The sequence below is a fragment of the Xenopus laevis genome, chromosome 5L, assembly GCF_017654675.1.
Source record: "Xenopus laevis strain J_2021 chromosome 5L, Xenopus_laevis_v10.1, whole genome shotgun sequence".
NCBI classification, from domain to species: Eukaryota; Metazoa; Chordata; class Amphibia; order Anura; family Pipidae; genus Xenopus; species Xenopus laevis.
The window spans coordinates 60,060,480-60,076,518 of NC_054379.1; the positions used below are offsets into that span (position 1 = coordinate 60,060,480).

The 16,039-nt window shown below is 38.4% G+C and overlaps 1 protein-coding gene across 4 annotated transcripts in view; it reads left to right on the forward strand.

The window, feature by feature from the left end:
- Positions 1-16,039, forward strand: part of ero1b.L (endoplasmic reticulum oxidoreductase beta L homeolog) — a 73,906-nt gene that overhangs the window by 34,134 nt on the left and 23,733 nt on the right. For all 4 annotated transcript variants that reach the window (XR_005961248.1, XM_041562806.1, XM_041562807.1 and 1 more), the window contains exons 3-9: positions 4,351-4,434; positions 5,193-5,234; positions 8,547-8,629; positions 10,338-10,411; positions 11,814-11,934; positions 12,040-12,086; positions 13,558-13,569. Coding sequence is in view for 3 of the 4 variants with exons in the window: in XM_041562806.1 (XP_041418740.1) it covers positions 4,351-4,434; positions 5,193-5,234; positions 8,547-8,629; positions 10,338-10,411; positions 11,814-11,934; positions 12,040-12,086; positions 13,558-13,569 (463 nt within the window). In the remaining variant the exon portion in view is untranslated. The remainder of the gene's footprint in view (positions 1-4,350; positions 4,435-5,192; positions 5,235-8,546; positions 8,630-10,337; positions 10,412-11,813; positions 11,935-12,039; positions 12,087-13,557; positions 13,570-16,039) is intronic.

The following is a 16,039-nucleotide window of genomic DNA, read 5'->3' on the forward strand; positions in this document are numbered from 1 at the left end:
GATTCTACAGATTGAAAGAAAACCGTGATACCAAAATGGAGAGGAACGCATCCCAGGAAGCACAGACTATTTTGTTTTTCTTTCTGGCGCCACCTCAAACTGAACCTAACAAAAACTGAAGTTATCATCTTTCCACCTAAGCCTGGTCCTACTCCCCTATTTACTATCTCTATTGATGGCATGCTCATTAATCCTTCAACTCAGCTCGCTGTCTGGGGGTAATCTTTGACCCCTCTCTCTCCTTAAAGGACCAGTAACATAAAAATTTTTTTTACAAAAATTAGTTAGAATACAACAAAAAAAACCCACCAAGACAAATTAAATTTTAAAATAGCAAAGCATTTATTAAGAAATAACTTACCGGACCTCCGCTTCCTGTCCTCTACAGAAAAGGCGACACGGCGACCATCCATACTGCAGCGCTCGATTTCTTCTCCGTGGCTATTCACTGACAGTGTGTCCTGCAGCCGGTCCCTGATCTTCACGCGAATATCCCCAGGTCCCTGTGTTTGTCTGTATGTGTATCAGCGCGATGTACGACCCCGCCGTGCTCCTGCCGACCCCGCTGCCTTGTATGTGTTTTTGGTGGAGGATCAGCGCGGGAAGCGGGGCATCAGCAGGTCCCCATACTCTCCTTCCTCTGCCCGCCTTTCGTCCTGCATGATCTCCTCTGCTGTGCGAGAGCCCTATGCGATGCGCTTGGGAGCCGAACCGGTGCCGATACCAATTCCTGCGCAGGGTTAGTAGCTCCATGCGATGCGCTTGGTTTCTAGTGATCCCCAACACAGCAGCTCCCCAGGGCTAAGGGAATAACCCCTGCACAACCCACCTATAAGGTGGTTGGACATGCGGCCTTCAGGTTACCATAACCTGGTTCTTCGGATCCTTTCCTCTATCCTGCTGGATGGAGGACAGAAAAAAAAACACGGTTTGCAAGGGGGAAGGTAGGTGTGCTTATAGACTTGTTAATTAATAAATAATGCTAATTCTGTCCTGCCAGGGGGAGAAAAAATCCAAGTTAACCCGTTATGTGCTGCCTGGAGGACGCAAAGAAAACACTGAATTCAATAGCAATATATACCAATAACTTACGAATAGTAGGACATTTGTAATGAATTTATATTGCAAAGTTGCTTAGAATTATGTTTTCTTTTATTATGCAAACAATTTATTTTTCTGGTTGACATTCCCTTTAAAGGGGTAGTTGACTTTTAGTATATTATAGGATGTTCTTTTCTCAGCAAATTTTCAGTTGGTTTTTTTGATTTAGTTTTGAATTATTTGCCTTCATCTTCTGCCTTTTTCTAGCTTTCAAATGGTATTCACAGACCCAGCCGAAAAAAGCATGATTGTCCATGAGGCTATAATATTATTATTTATTACTTAACTTTTAGTTATTTTAGTAATACTTAATTACTAAACTATACACATTTAAGCCAATTGCAAATAATTTTGGAATATCCCAGTTTACATAATGCTAAAAGTTAAAGTAAAACTCAACTACTCCTTTAAAAACTTCCCTGTCTATCAAGAAAATATTCCTGTAACCCAGGACATTTTGTTAAAGGGAAAATACACTCCTCTTCTTGACATGAGCTTGTTTAATTGGACTTATCCAAAAAAAAGGTGCTAAACACTTACACATACCTGATTCTACAGATTGAAAGAAAACCGTGATACCAAAATGGAGAGGAACGCATCCCAGGAAGCACAGACTATTTTGTTTTTCTTTCTGGCGCCACCTCAAACTGAACCTAACAAAAACTGAAGTTATCATCTTTCCACCTAAGCCTGGTCCTACTCCCCTATTTACTATCTCTATTGATGGCATGCTCATTAATCCTTCAACTCAGCTCGCTGTCTGGGGGTAATCTTTGACCCCTCTCTCTCCTTAAAGGACCAGTAACATAAAAAATTTTTTTACAAAAATTAGTTAGAATACAACAAAAAAAACCCACCAAGACAAATTAAATTTTAAAATAGCAAAGCATTTATTAAGAAATAACTTACCGGACCTCCGCTTCCTGTCCTCTACAGAAAAGGCGACACGGCGACCATCCATACTGCAGCGCTCGATTTCTTCTCCGTGGCTATTCACTGACAGTGTGTCCTGCAGCCGGTCCCTGATCTTCACGCGAATATCCCCAGGTCCCTGTGTTTGTCTGTATGTGTATCAGCGCGATGTACGACCCCGCCGTGCTCCTGCCGACCCCGCTGCCTTGTATGTGTTTTTGGTGGAGGATCAGCGCGGGAAGCGGGGCATCAGCAGGTCCCCATACTCTCCTTCCTCTGCCCGCCTTTCGTCCTGCATGATCTCCTCTGCTGTGCGAGAGCCCTATGCGATGCGCTTGGGAGCCGAACCGGTGCCGATACCAATTCCTGCGCAGGGTTAGTAGCTCCATGCGATGCGCTTGGTTTCTAGTGATCCCCAACACAGCAGCTCCCCAGGGCTTTTTCTCTGCCTGCATCTTCTCCCAAAGCTACCGGAGAGCTGAATGAATGAGCAGCCAGAGAAGTGGCACGGGGAGCAAATGCTCGTCCACTTCTGCTGATCCATAACTTAGCAGCGACTGCAGCAATCCAGCTGGACAGCTGTTTGTGCAAACCCTGCGCTCTCGCAGGAATTGGTATCGGCACCGGTCCGGCTCCCAAGCGCATCGCATAGGGCTCTCGCACAGCAGAGGAGATCATGCAGGACGAACGGCGGGCAGAGGAAGAAGAGGATGGGGACCTGCTGATGCCCCGCTTCCCGCGCTGATCCTCCACCAAAGACACATACAAGGCGGCGGGGTCGGCAGGAGCACGGCGGGGTCGTACATCGCGCTGATACACATACAGACAAACACAGGGACCTGGGGATATTCGCGTGAAGATCAGGGACCGGCTGCAGGACACACTGTCAGTGAAAAGCCAGGGAGAAGAAATCGAGTGCTGCAGTATGGATGGTCGCCGTGTCGCCTTTTCTGTAGAGGACAGGAAGTGGAGTTTCGGTAAGTTATTTCTTAATAAATGCTTTGCTATTTTAAAATTTAATTTGTCTTAGTGCGTTTTTTTTGTTGTATTCTAACTAATTTTTGTAAAAATTTTTTTGATGTTACTGGTCCTTTAACACCACTGTCAAAACCTGTCACTTTTTCTTACGCAATATTGCCAAAATCCGTCCCTTCCTTTCACCTGATACATCCAAAACGCTCATGCATGCTCTCATCCTATCCAGACTAGATTACTGTAACCTTCTACTAACTGGCCTCCCTAACTCCCATCTCTCCCCTCTACAGTCTGTATTAAACACTGCTGCCAGAATTATCCTCCTCTCATCCAAAAGGGTACAGGCCCCTCCGCTGCTGAAGTCCTTATCATGGCTTCCTATAAAACAAAGAATAACTTATAAACTCCTCCTCATAACCTTCAAAGCCCTTCATTCCTCTGCACCTAACTACATCTCATCTCTTGTCTCTCTATATGTTCCTGCCCGAAACCTCCGCTCCTCTCAGAGCAACCGCTTGGTTGTACCCCCCACTACTACTGCTGTTTCCCGTATCAAACCCTTCTCTCTTGCGACTCCTTACATTTGGAATGCCATTCCTGAATCTCTCAGGAGAGAATCCTCCTTCAATGTTTTTAAAACAAAACTCAAAGACTACCTCTGGGAGCACCTGGATAACACCTGAACTGGCACTTATATAACAGTGTAACAAACTGTAACCAACAGCACCTTAATACCCCTCTGAATTGTGTCTGTATGTTACCCTCCCATTTAGCCTGTAAGCCCTACGGGGTAGGGTCCTCTAGCCTTTTGTTTCCTTTACACTGAGCACTTAATCTGTATTGTAATTATATTTTTTATATTTATGTGAATTGTATTTCTAATAATTCACCTATTGTAACTTTTTACTTCAATGACCCCTTGTTTGTTATTACTAATTTATTTTTTTGCTGTACAGTGCTTTGCCCTCAAGGAGCGCTTTACAAATAAAAATATACATACATACATACAATTTGTGGACACCATTATGTCTGCAAGTGCTCATGCACCTATTTGCAAAAGCCCAACTGCATGAGTTCATGTCAAAAAGGGAGAGGGTTATTTATGGGCTACTAAATCACATTAATGAGCCCAGTGTCCTTATTGGCTTTAGCATATGATCTTTGGGTACAATTCTAAATAATAATAATAATAAAAAAAAAAATGTATATAGGGAATGGAATGCTAGCTGGAAGGCTTGCTCAGACATACCTATAATCCCCTGCTGAAATATGTTATTTAAGTTATCAACCAAGTACATACTTACTGCAGCAAAGGTAAATTAATTTCAAATTCCCAGATAAATATTTTCATTATTTTTTCAGGTGAATTTAAAGAGGCCATGTCCATTTTGGCCAGATGATGGTCATTGCTCCATCAAAGATTGCCATGTGGAGCCCTGTCCAGAGGTAAAAAAATACATCTATACATGTTTTGTTTTATTTCCATGTTTTCGTTATATTCAAGTACTGGTAACTTTGAACTTTTGAACAGGCAAAATTATTCACAGTTACGTGACTGAAAAGTTACGCAACTGTAAATAATGAAAAATGATAGAGGAATAAATAATAGTTACATTTTGTACACATCATAGTTACCTGTGGTACTTTCAGAATTTTGCATGGGTTTGCAGCCAACCTGTTTTTTTTATGAAAATTAGTAGATATATTAAAATCTACTAAATACCTTAAATATTGGGATTTTAAAACTCCTCTATTTATAAAAGTTAAAAAGGAAGTTAAAGGAAGGCCACAAACTATTTGAATTCAGAGTTCAGTAGTCATCAGTGGTACAACAAATGCAAGATTCAGCAAGCATTTCAGCTGGATCGCAAATCTTTTTTTTTTTTAAAAAACTGTGATTCAAATCAAGGAATTCATGTTGGGATTCAAATACAAGTATTTTGCCAGACCAAATCTGAACCTTTTCAGTCATATGACTTAAATGATCTGCGTTACAAAATGCAATAATTTTTTGTTTAAAGATTATGCAATACAATTTTAATATGCATTAATCATGGATTCATTGCACCTCTAGTATTGTTAAAATGAATGGGCATACCATACAGGAGCTATACAGGTAAACACAATTTGTCAGGGACTACTTTTGAGATCATTTTTATTCTCTAAAAGTGCAGATTATTCATAACCCTTTTTCTCCCTTTCAGAGTAAAGTTCCACTTGGAATTAAATCAGGGAATTATAACAAGGTAAGCTTGGGGCACTTATTCATTCTGTTGTTGCTGTTTTTTTTAAAATTAATCATCATAGTTTCAGATGGTTTTAAAACTATCTGTATATAACATGTAAGGGTAGAGGCAAAAACACAAGCCATTCAAGTTAAATCTTGAATTAGAAATTTTCTCTTGATCAATTACCTTGGACTTTTTCAGTAGCTATAAAATCTATTTTTCTCAAGTTTATCCCCAGAATTAGAAATTAACACTTCCATGGGTATGGAATGCAAACGTATAAAATAAGATAAACTTAAAGGGGTGGTTAGCCTTCAAACAATTTGTTGTTTTCAGATAGATCACCAGAAATAACTTTTTGCTGCAGCTAAATACCCATCCTTCCTGCTATGTCCTATGCCTTCTGAATGGCGCATCGAGTGCTTTTACCATCACTCATCATCCAAATCTGCACTCACACCTCTGTCCTCTACCCTCCCTTCTCAGCCGTCAGCCATGCTAACTTCGCCCTCAGCCTTCCGTCCTCAGTCTTCTGCCTTCAGTCTTCCACCCTCAGCCTTCAGCCTTTAGCCCTCAGCCTTCAGCCCTCAGGCTTCCGCCTTCAGCCCCCAGGCTTCAACCGACAGTCGGCGGAAGCCTGAGGGCTGAAGACTGAAGGCTGAGGGCTGAAGGTTGAAGACTGAGGGCGGAAGACTGAGGGCGGAAGGCTAAGGGCGGAGTTAGCATGACTGACGGCTGAGAAGGGAGGGTATAGGACGGAGGTGTGAGTGCTGATTTGGACGACGAGTGATGGTAAAAGCACTCGATGCGTCATTCAGAAGGCATAGGACATCGCAGCAAGGACGGGTATTTAGCCGCAGGATGTCCTAAAATGCGTTCCGTATTTTCTTATTGGTTCAGGAATGTGATTGACAGTATTGCTTCACAGAATGGTTATTTTATCTGTTTTGTAAAACTGAGCTTTCATTTTGTGGAAAGAATGAATCCTGTACTATAAAATCTTGCTTTCTGTCACAAATATCTATTTTGTCATTCAAATCTAGCTTGCCATGCACTATGCATGCACCATAATAGTTACACTATTATATATCTAATGTCCAAGTTTTCTTTACATAATACATTCTGTAAGTAACTTTGCACATAAGTGAGTCCGTTACATGGAGGTCATACATTTGTGAGACAGATTGCTTGTTAAAATGTACAGAATGGAGTTCGTAATATAATGACATCCTTTTGTGCTCTAACCAGATTTTGTTCTCATTCTTTAATAGAAATAAGTCTTTTGTATATTTTTTTATCTGTGTATGGTCACAAATACTTATATACAATGAGAGACATGAATTATGTGTATTAGGGATAGTTTTGTATACAGAATGTATTTGGGACAAACGGCACCCCATAATTACTGAGCTGCCAGATTGAAACATCAGAGACAGGAACATTCAACTTTAAACTTAGATTTTAGAAAAACAGTAAAAAATCAAAAAATGTAAAGTAATTGAAAAAAGTCTTTATTTCTGGGGAACAATCTGAAAACAACTGAATTGAAAAAAGTGTTTGGAAGGTGAACAACCCCTTTATCTTATTTTTTTTTTAAAAACTTACTTTGCGCATTCATTTATGTGACGGTCATTGAATTCCTGTGTAGTAAAATTTTTTTGTTGGGAGGTACTAAAAATGTACAGTGCATCCAGCTTTTTTTTAGCTATGTACCGTAAGTGTTGTAAATGTTAAAGGTATAGTAACACCAAAAAAGAATGTATATTAAAGTAATGAGAATATGATGTACTGTTGCGCTGCATTGGTAAAACTAGTGTGTTTGCCTATGAAACTCTACTACTGTGTAGCAATGGGGGCAGCCATTCAAAGCTGAAAAATGAGAAAAGGCACAGGATACACAGCAGATAACAGGCTCTATAGTATACAATGGGATTCTTCAGAACGTATCTGTTGACTAAATATCCTGTGCTTGAATGGCTGCCCCCATGGCTATACAGCAGCTTGCTTATATAAACTATAGTAAAGCTTCTGAAGCACACACCAGTTTTACCAGTGCAGGGCAACATTTTATTATATTTTCACTGCTTTAAAAGTTTTTGTCTTACTGTTCCTTTAAGTATGACAGGATAAATATGTGTACATTTACCAGAAGCTAAAGTTTTATAAACATAGAACTTAAGTTACTTTTTGTCCTTACACTTGAGTCGACAACAACTGTACTATATCTCTCAAAGTGATCTCTAGTATGCCTTGGGCGAGCAAAGTAGCAAATAGAACAGACACCAGTTTCTGTGTCAGTTAATATCTTGTTCAACAGGGAAAAATTACATAGGTTCACAACCATTTGTATTATACTTCATATACAAAAGCATTTGTGGTCTGCTTTTTATTTTTGTGACCTTTTCCTAACAAAATTGTTAAGCTTTTAGTGTGTGTGTGTGTAGAAGGCAAGTGAGGCCTGCTGTCTAAATATGTATATTTGGTAGAGGTATCTACAACCATAACAAACACCAGGCCCTGAATTTAAGCATATAGCGGTTTGGCATACAATTGAGTTGAGCGTATTCAGTCCTAATGTGCCACTTATGGTGCCACTTTACTGGCTTCACATACACAAACAAATATGAAAATCCTGCACTAAAGTGAAGAGCCCCAAAAAGGGTGAAACTGTTATTTAATTTTTTTTTAAGCCTTTCACAAAGAAAGATTGAAGTTATACAGATGTATTATGTTAAGTTTGGTCATGCTGGCAAAATTATTACAATTTTTGGCAGTGTGTCCAGACGTAACACAATACACAGGCCCTTATATATGGCGAGGCCACAAAGGCCCGGGCCTAGGGCGGCACGATTTTAGGGGCCAATGGAGCACTGGGGATGCGTACTCCTGTACGAATCATCCCCAATGCTCCGCTGGCACTAGGACCCAGTGGCCTTGGAGCGCTGCAGCACGAAATCCGGGCCTGACGGTACATTGGTATAACTTCAAAAATGATGAGTCAACAGTGTTTCAGTGACACATGTAAAATGATACAGATTAGTAAATATTAATGTGGGCCACCAAAAAGTAGATCTTGATATTATCTTGCATATAAAATTGAAAAGGTTACCATATGTCTGTGCTTTTTATCTGACCATCTGAGAAACTGTGTAAACCCATATTGGACCATGTTAATAATAAATGTAAAAAAGATATAGAAAGCAGGTTCTTCATTTTAACAGCACAGTTAAAAAGTATGTATGAGAATGGCCTAATATTGGACCCTAGCATCAGGTGCTTATTACCTGAAGAACTGGGCACATTATTTCTTACCTACTTTTCCTTTTTTAGTATTCACAGGAAGCAAACCATGAGGATGACTTAGAAGATTGTGAACAATCCAATAAGCTTGGAGCTGTGAATAGTACACTAAGGCACGTTTTATCATCTAAACGTTATTTCCTAAACCTCAAATTAATCAGGTTTGGATTTTTGGGGCAAAAACTCTGATATTTTGTGGTAATAGAAACCACATTTTTTGAGATTTATTATACCTCAATGCTGCAAAAACCCTGAATCCGAAAATCTGCCATCTCAGTCCTGTTGAGGTCCTGTATACTTAAGCCAATGGGAGAGGCACCTATCTCAATTTGAAGTTATTACAGTCTGTGCTGGGTTTAGTTCGAAAATATGACTTTTTCTGGGTTTTTGGGCAAAAAAAAATTGAGCAGTTTTGGCAAAAAAAAAACCAGAAAAATTTGAGCGATTCAGGTTTTTGCTCTGTTTTTCCACAATCTGATTACTTTGGGTTATTTTATTAATAAATAAGGTCAAATCGAGCATGGGAGTTTGGTTGTGTTTTTCTTTTTAAATAAACCCCCAAAATTTAAAAGGTTGCAAAGAGAATTATTAGCTATAGACATTAGAGTTGCCACATGCATGGGAAAAGCTTTGTTTTATAATTAAATCATAGCATCACCTTTTTTCAGGAACCCTTTCCAAACTTTAGGGTCAATTTGCCTCAGAGGGGGAAACAATTCCTTCCTGACTCCAAGATGTCAATCGGATCAGTCCCTGGATCCACATATACTAATAGCTATTTTCAATAACCCTACATTTCCTCACTTGTTAAGAAGCCATCCAACCCCTTCTTGAAGCTATCTAATGTAGCTAGGATGACTGATTCAAGAAGATAATTCCACAACTTCGCAGCTCTCTGTGTAAAAAAAACCCTTTCCAAATATTTAGACTGAACCTCCTTATAATCAGAAAGCATGCCCTCATGGGAGGTCCTACTAGCAGATAAAGTAATATAGCGATTATTATACGTTCCATGGAGCTTCTTCTCCAGCATAAAAAAACCCCAACTTTGACAGTCCTTCTTCATAACAGAGTATTTTTCCATACCCTTACCAGCTTAGTTGCCCTTCTTTAGACTCCCATCTGGGAACTAGAGACCAAAACTGTATGGCATATTCTAGATGGGGCCTACCAGTGCTCTGTAAAGTGGAAGAATGACCCTCTCCTCCCACAAATGTATGTCCATTTTAATGTAGCTCTAAACCTTGTTTGCCCTTGTATCTACTGACTGGCATTGCTTTCTACATTTAAGATTATAATCTACAAAGGTCCTTCTCTATTATGGATTTGCTTAGTGTAGCCCCTATACGGTTAGTGTCTTGCATATTTTTACATGCCAAGTGCATGACCTTGTTTATCAACATTGAATCTCATCTGCCACTTAGCTAAGACCCAACTTGACAAGCTCATTCTGACAACTTTGAAGGCCTGGATCATTTCTGGGTTGTTAAAGCTCGGTTCGCATATTGCCTACCTGTTAGGCTGGGTGTAGGACAGTGAGACCAAGTGGATGAAGAACAGTGTTAGTATGAAGAATAAAGTATAAAAATCCAAGCATGTTACAGGAAATAAAAAAAAAACCTAAGGGGTATAAATACATCACAAACTGATGTAAAAATATGGTTACAGTGCAATGCCGTGTATTGCATAAAGAACACCCACTTTCAGACCAACACTTATAATCATTTCCTTTTTGTTCAGTATTTGGTCAATATAAATTTTAACTTTAAAAATTAAGTTTTTTCCAGAACTTACCATGACTTTTTCCCATTCTCTCTTCAGTAACCAAAGTAAAGAAGCATTCATTGACTGGGCAAGATACGATGACGCACAGGATCATTTCTGTGAACTTGATGGTAAAGCTTAATGTTACTACTTTTATTTTAGCTATTTTATTCCAGAAGAAAATGTCCATCCTACAGGTTTTGGAATCAGCTTCAGATTTGTTTTCTCTAGACGCTTTATACGAATTGTATGAAAGAGGGGCTGAAAACAGATCAGCCATGTTACCTTGTAGCTAAACCTTCACTAGAGATATATTAACAGTTTTGAGGCCTAACATCAATGTTCATTAAAGTCATAACAACCAAAATAGATGATAAAAAAATAGTAGAATAAATCAAATCTCACTTACTGTATCTGTATTGATGCAAACAACTAGATGACAAAAGTTGCCCCCACAATTTTTTTTTTCTCATTTAATCCATATTTTTACAGAGCACACTGTCGTGTAGGAAATATTGATTTTTCCAGAAGATCATTTCTTTTATAAAGAATCCAGTATTTTATGACCAGCGTTTTTTTTTCTTTATAAAAAGCCCTAACGTTTGGTCTTGGCTCCCTTTATCTTATAACGAGGTTAGAAATAAAACACTGTCAACTTGGAGTAAGGAGCAGCAGGTCAGAGATAGGTATCTACAGAGGCAAGTTGAGTAAAAACAAAGGGTGTAGCAATTTTAGCCTAATTCTTTGTTGATCTTTAAAGATCTCTATTACCTACAGTACATCTCAGATGAAACTAAGCAAAGTTAAATTCAGTGGATAAGGGCAAATCTGGACATTATTAACATAGATGGAATATTTTAGGCAATTTCTCACCATGTACCCAATACCTTGTTAGGTGCAGTCATTCTTTTAAATTCTTGTTAAGGTATGGGACCTGTTATCCAGAATGCTCAGACTTTCCATATAAGGCATATTTTCCTAATTTGGATCTCTATACCTTAAGTCAAAAAAAAAAAATAAAAATCATATAGTAACATAGTAAGTTAGGTTGAAAAAATCTGCCTAACTGCTAGTTGATCCAGGAGAAGGCAAAAAAAAACCCATTTGAAGTTCTCCAATTTGCCTCAGAGGGACGAAAATTCCTTCCTGACTCCAAAACGACAATCGGACTAGTCCCTGGATCAACTTGTACTGTGAGCTATCTTGCATAACCCTGTATTCCTTACTTGCTAAAAAACCATCCAAACCCTTAACATAACTTAACCCAAGAGGAGAGATTTGCCACCAATAAGAATTAATTATAACTTAGTTAGAATCAAGTACAAGGTACTGTTTTATTATGACAGAAAAAAAGTAATTTTAAAAAATTGGATTTTTGTTATTAAAATGGAGTCTATGGGAGATGGCCTTCTTGTAATTCCAAACCTTTTGGATAATGGTTTTGTGGATAAAGGATCCTATACCTGTATTTAAGTTAATTAGGTTTTTTTATTTTTTCATAAAAATGTGATCATTTCTCCTGTGTTATTTTAGATGAAACATCTCCTGAAGTACAGTATGTGGATCTTTTGCTTAACCCAGAAAGATATACAGGATATAAAGGACCTTCAGCGTGGAGAGTGTGGAATAGTATTTATGAAGAAAATTGCTTTAAGTAAGATCATAAGATCAAAAAAAGATTGAGACTGCATGATGTAAAAATGTAATATATAAAATCCAATTCACATCATTTTATTTTATATGTGTATTTTTTATATAGACCTCGATCTGTATATCGCCCATTAAATCCACTGGCACCAACTATAAGTAAGTATTTAGATATATGTTTATTCGGTCTCATAATTATGTCTTATCTTGTCGTTAAATGATCTTGTTGAAGTTTTACTTTGAACCATGTATTTTTACATTTTACTTGCCCAGAGTCACTGAAAAAGCACAGAAGATCATTTAGCAGTGTCAGAGGGTCGGGTTAACGAGGGTTCGCAGGGCTGGGGGTGGCTTTTATTGGAAACTATTTGGTGTGCAGCAGCTCCTAGATATGGACACATTCCTATGATTTTTATAGGAACGTGTCGGTATCACTTTAAGTTTTTATATTCTTTGTGATTGTGTGTGATTATTTCTACCCAGGGTTAAATGTACAGCAGCACCCAAAAACATTTTGGGTTAAGGGGGACTTGCTCTATTCAGTGGTATCTGCCTCCCCTAGCTGCAGGTCTGGGGGTGTGCACCCTAATCCCACAATTTTTGTGACATTAGTGATGAATGATGAATTTTATGAATGATGGTGCAACATACTAGATTAAATTGTGACTAATATGGATATTACAAGTCACCAAGAAGTTCCATGCCAATATAAATGCATGAGTTTATGTAAGTATAGCCCTCTTCTGCTACTGCATGAGATCTATTACGCATTTAGTTGCATGTGGAGCTACAGGAGTCCTGTGCCTCCACTATATGGGAGAGCAGGTACACTTTAATGTGGCGTGCCTCCACCCAAGGTCAGGACAGGCTGAACTGTAATACCCCTCCCTGGGAACTTCTCTGATCTGCAATACACATACACAGTGGAACGATTGATGTGTTTATGTGGCAGAACACTATGCCTTTAAATTGCAGTGATACAGGTAGCCTGCCAGGAGCAACTTCACCCAAATAACACATCTGATGATTTCTGAATTGCTGAAGGGAATCCCCACTTATCTGGCAGTTGCTTCAAAGTCCTGAGAAGGACTCCGTTTGGTTTTCCGTGCCCTGAGAAGAGCACGCTTTGCTCTTCAGAGCCCTGACAAGGACCCTTTCCTTCCGCACCCTAAAGAGAGTACACTTTTCTGCCACTGGGGTTCCCTACTAAGTTTCCCACACATAAACTCTGGGAGTATGCACACTTTACTTGTACTCTGCGGATTCTATCTCCCAGCAGCACTTCCTCTCTCCCAGCAGCATTTTCTCTCTCCCTCTTCTTCCTGTCAGCTCACAGAGGGTGGGGCTCGTCCGGGTCCTCCCCTCCTTACACAGAATCAATACAGAGGAGAGACAAGTGTACACAGCTCTCCTACATAAGATATGATAATCAATTTACCATGACAACCTGTACTTTCCCACTCTTGTCATTTATGATTATGGATATATATCCTTTTTACTTTTACAGGTTATTTTTGTTTGATTTTAATGGAATTGTATTACTGTGTGTTTAGCAATTGTAGAATACACTGTAAAGTTTTACTGGTAAATGTTGTAATATTTAATATATATATTTTCTACTTTTTTCTAGGTGGTGATAATGGTATGTACATGTTACATAATGCTATGTATTTAAAAATACCTGTTTAGTCAGTATTGATCAGCATTCAATAGAGAAATAAAGTGAGTACATGTAAGGAAATGTAAAGATGGACATTCAGACAGGTGGTTGCTATATGATGCAGTCCATTAGCCTTCACTCTTGGGTAGCCAGTGATATAATTATACATGGCAAACATAATACTGATGCTGCTGAAACTGTTTTATGTGGTTGACATATAGCAGAGTTGAGCTTACGATTTATGTAAAGATCCAATCCTATTGTGAGGTTGCCAAACAAGCTGATCTCTGCCTGATTTGGCCATCCATACTTGGGGCTAAACCAGGTTGATCGGACAGTCGGATCAGTTGAAATGCACCAACCGTCTTAGTGCAATTCATTATCACATATGCTGGTATGAACCTTTTGAGTGCAATATCAATTTTAGCCATTAAGGTCACAGAAATTAATTTAAAAATAAATTTAACATACATTTTCTAATACATTTATTGTATTTTATAATGCATTATATTGGTTTATGGTTTACCTTTACTGTGGTTTAATAGCTGATAATAAATAACACATATTTGTAGTTAGTGATTATTTAGTTAGTGTTTTGATTTTATTTAACTTGTATTTGCATTAGTTTTGTCCAGTGACCCACAGTCCTGCTACTTTGGCAAATGACTCCATAATTGTAACAGAACTACATATGCAATACAGTGTTTATATAGCAGGCCACCTGTGTATGCATGTCCATGACGTTTAAATTGACGTAGTGCTAAGAGAGAGCACAAGACGAAGGATTAGGAAAGTTGCCAGATCCTGAAAGGGGAAGGCTTAAAGTACATTTCTTGATGTATGGATGGAACAAAAAGGAGGATAAAAGTTCTGTTCTGACAAGGGAAGCATGGTACTTTTGCAATTAAACAGAAGAAAAATTGCAAATGTTAGGCACTCCCCAGTGATTATAATAAAGTACCTGATACCCTGGGCTAGTTCTACTATTAGCAGAAAACGAGTGTTTCTGCTTCTTCTATCTTCTTGGCAGGTATGCTTGCTCAATACAGTGATAAGCCAAATTTAAGCAAAAAGTTTGGGCGGTGCTCACACAGAAGTACCAGGGGTTGGTGCAGTTTTCTACTAACAGGAGCACTGGCCCAGGTTATAAGGTATCATTATCACTGGGAAGTGCTTAATATTTGGCAGTTACTTTAACATTTATCTTCCTTTAAAGGTCTATGGAGGTTTCTACAACAAAAGTACAGGTATGGGATCTGGTAAACAAAATGCTCGTGACCTGGGGTTTTCCAGATAAAGGAAAGTAATTTGGATCTTCATACCTTTGAGTCTACTAGAAAACAGTGCAAACATTAAATAAACCAAATAAACTGGTTTTGCTTCCAATAACGATTAATTATATCTTAGTTTGGATCAAGTACAAATATTACTATTATTATCAAATAATACTATTTTATTATTACAGAAAAAAAGGTAATAATTTGTAAAAATTTGGATTATGGAGTCTATGGGAGACAAACTTTCCGTAATTTGGAGCTTTCTGGATAACAGATTTCCAGATGCCATGTCTGTACAACTACATTCAAATGTACATATGATAAAAATATTATGAAAACAATTGGAAAATATATTTGAAATACAACAAAATCTGGCCAGACTTTTTACCCTAGTGGCTTATTTTTTAAAGGCATTATCATTATTAGAGGTATTTTGTATATATGAGTTGAGGTATACTCTGAGGCAGTACCTGCAAGCAGTCAGCAAGAATGGTGGCACCCACAGGGATCACAAAGACATCTTTTATTTTCTTCCAAAGCCATCTTTTCAATTTTAATAACATTTGATACAAAGAAGTAAATGGACATGTAGTAGACTGGAGTTTATTAACACAATGACTATACATTCTAAAACTGAGATTCCTTCTAATTTTTAAACATACTTGTAATGTCTGCATGTTTAAGTTACAGTATACCTTTAAGGCAGAGAGGCAGACTGGGTAGGAGGCAGGAACAGGAAGTAACATTCCCCAGCTAATGCATGTTTAATGCAAATAATCTAGCACAAAACTGGAAAAAATGGATACTTCGTTTTGCAAATCTCATGGAGGCTGTGGCTATAAATGAAGACAAAAGAAGAATTAGCTCAAAGCTGTTCTTTTACTGATGTTGATGATGAAATTACAACACAAGTTATTGTATCATGCACTTTTTCCAAGATAAGACGCAAAGCATTACAGGATGATTGACCTACTCAAAATGGCTCGTGCTCTTCACATCAGGCACACACAAGCCAGCTCAGATCAAATACATGCAACCAAATTCACCACCAATCCATGCTGACTTTGTGTTCATCACATCTACAAAACAACCTGTGCGCTATCCTACTATGACAATGTACTTACTTGATACTGCAACTGCCTTTACCATTGATACAGACGCTTCTGTTAACACAA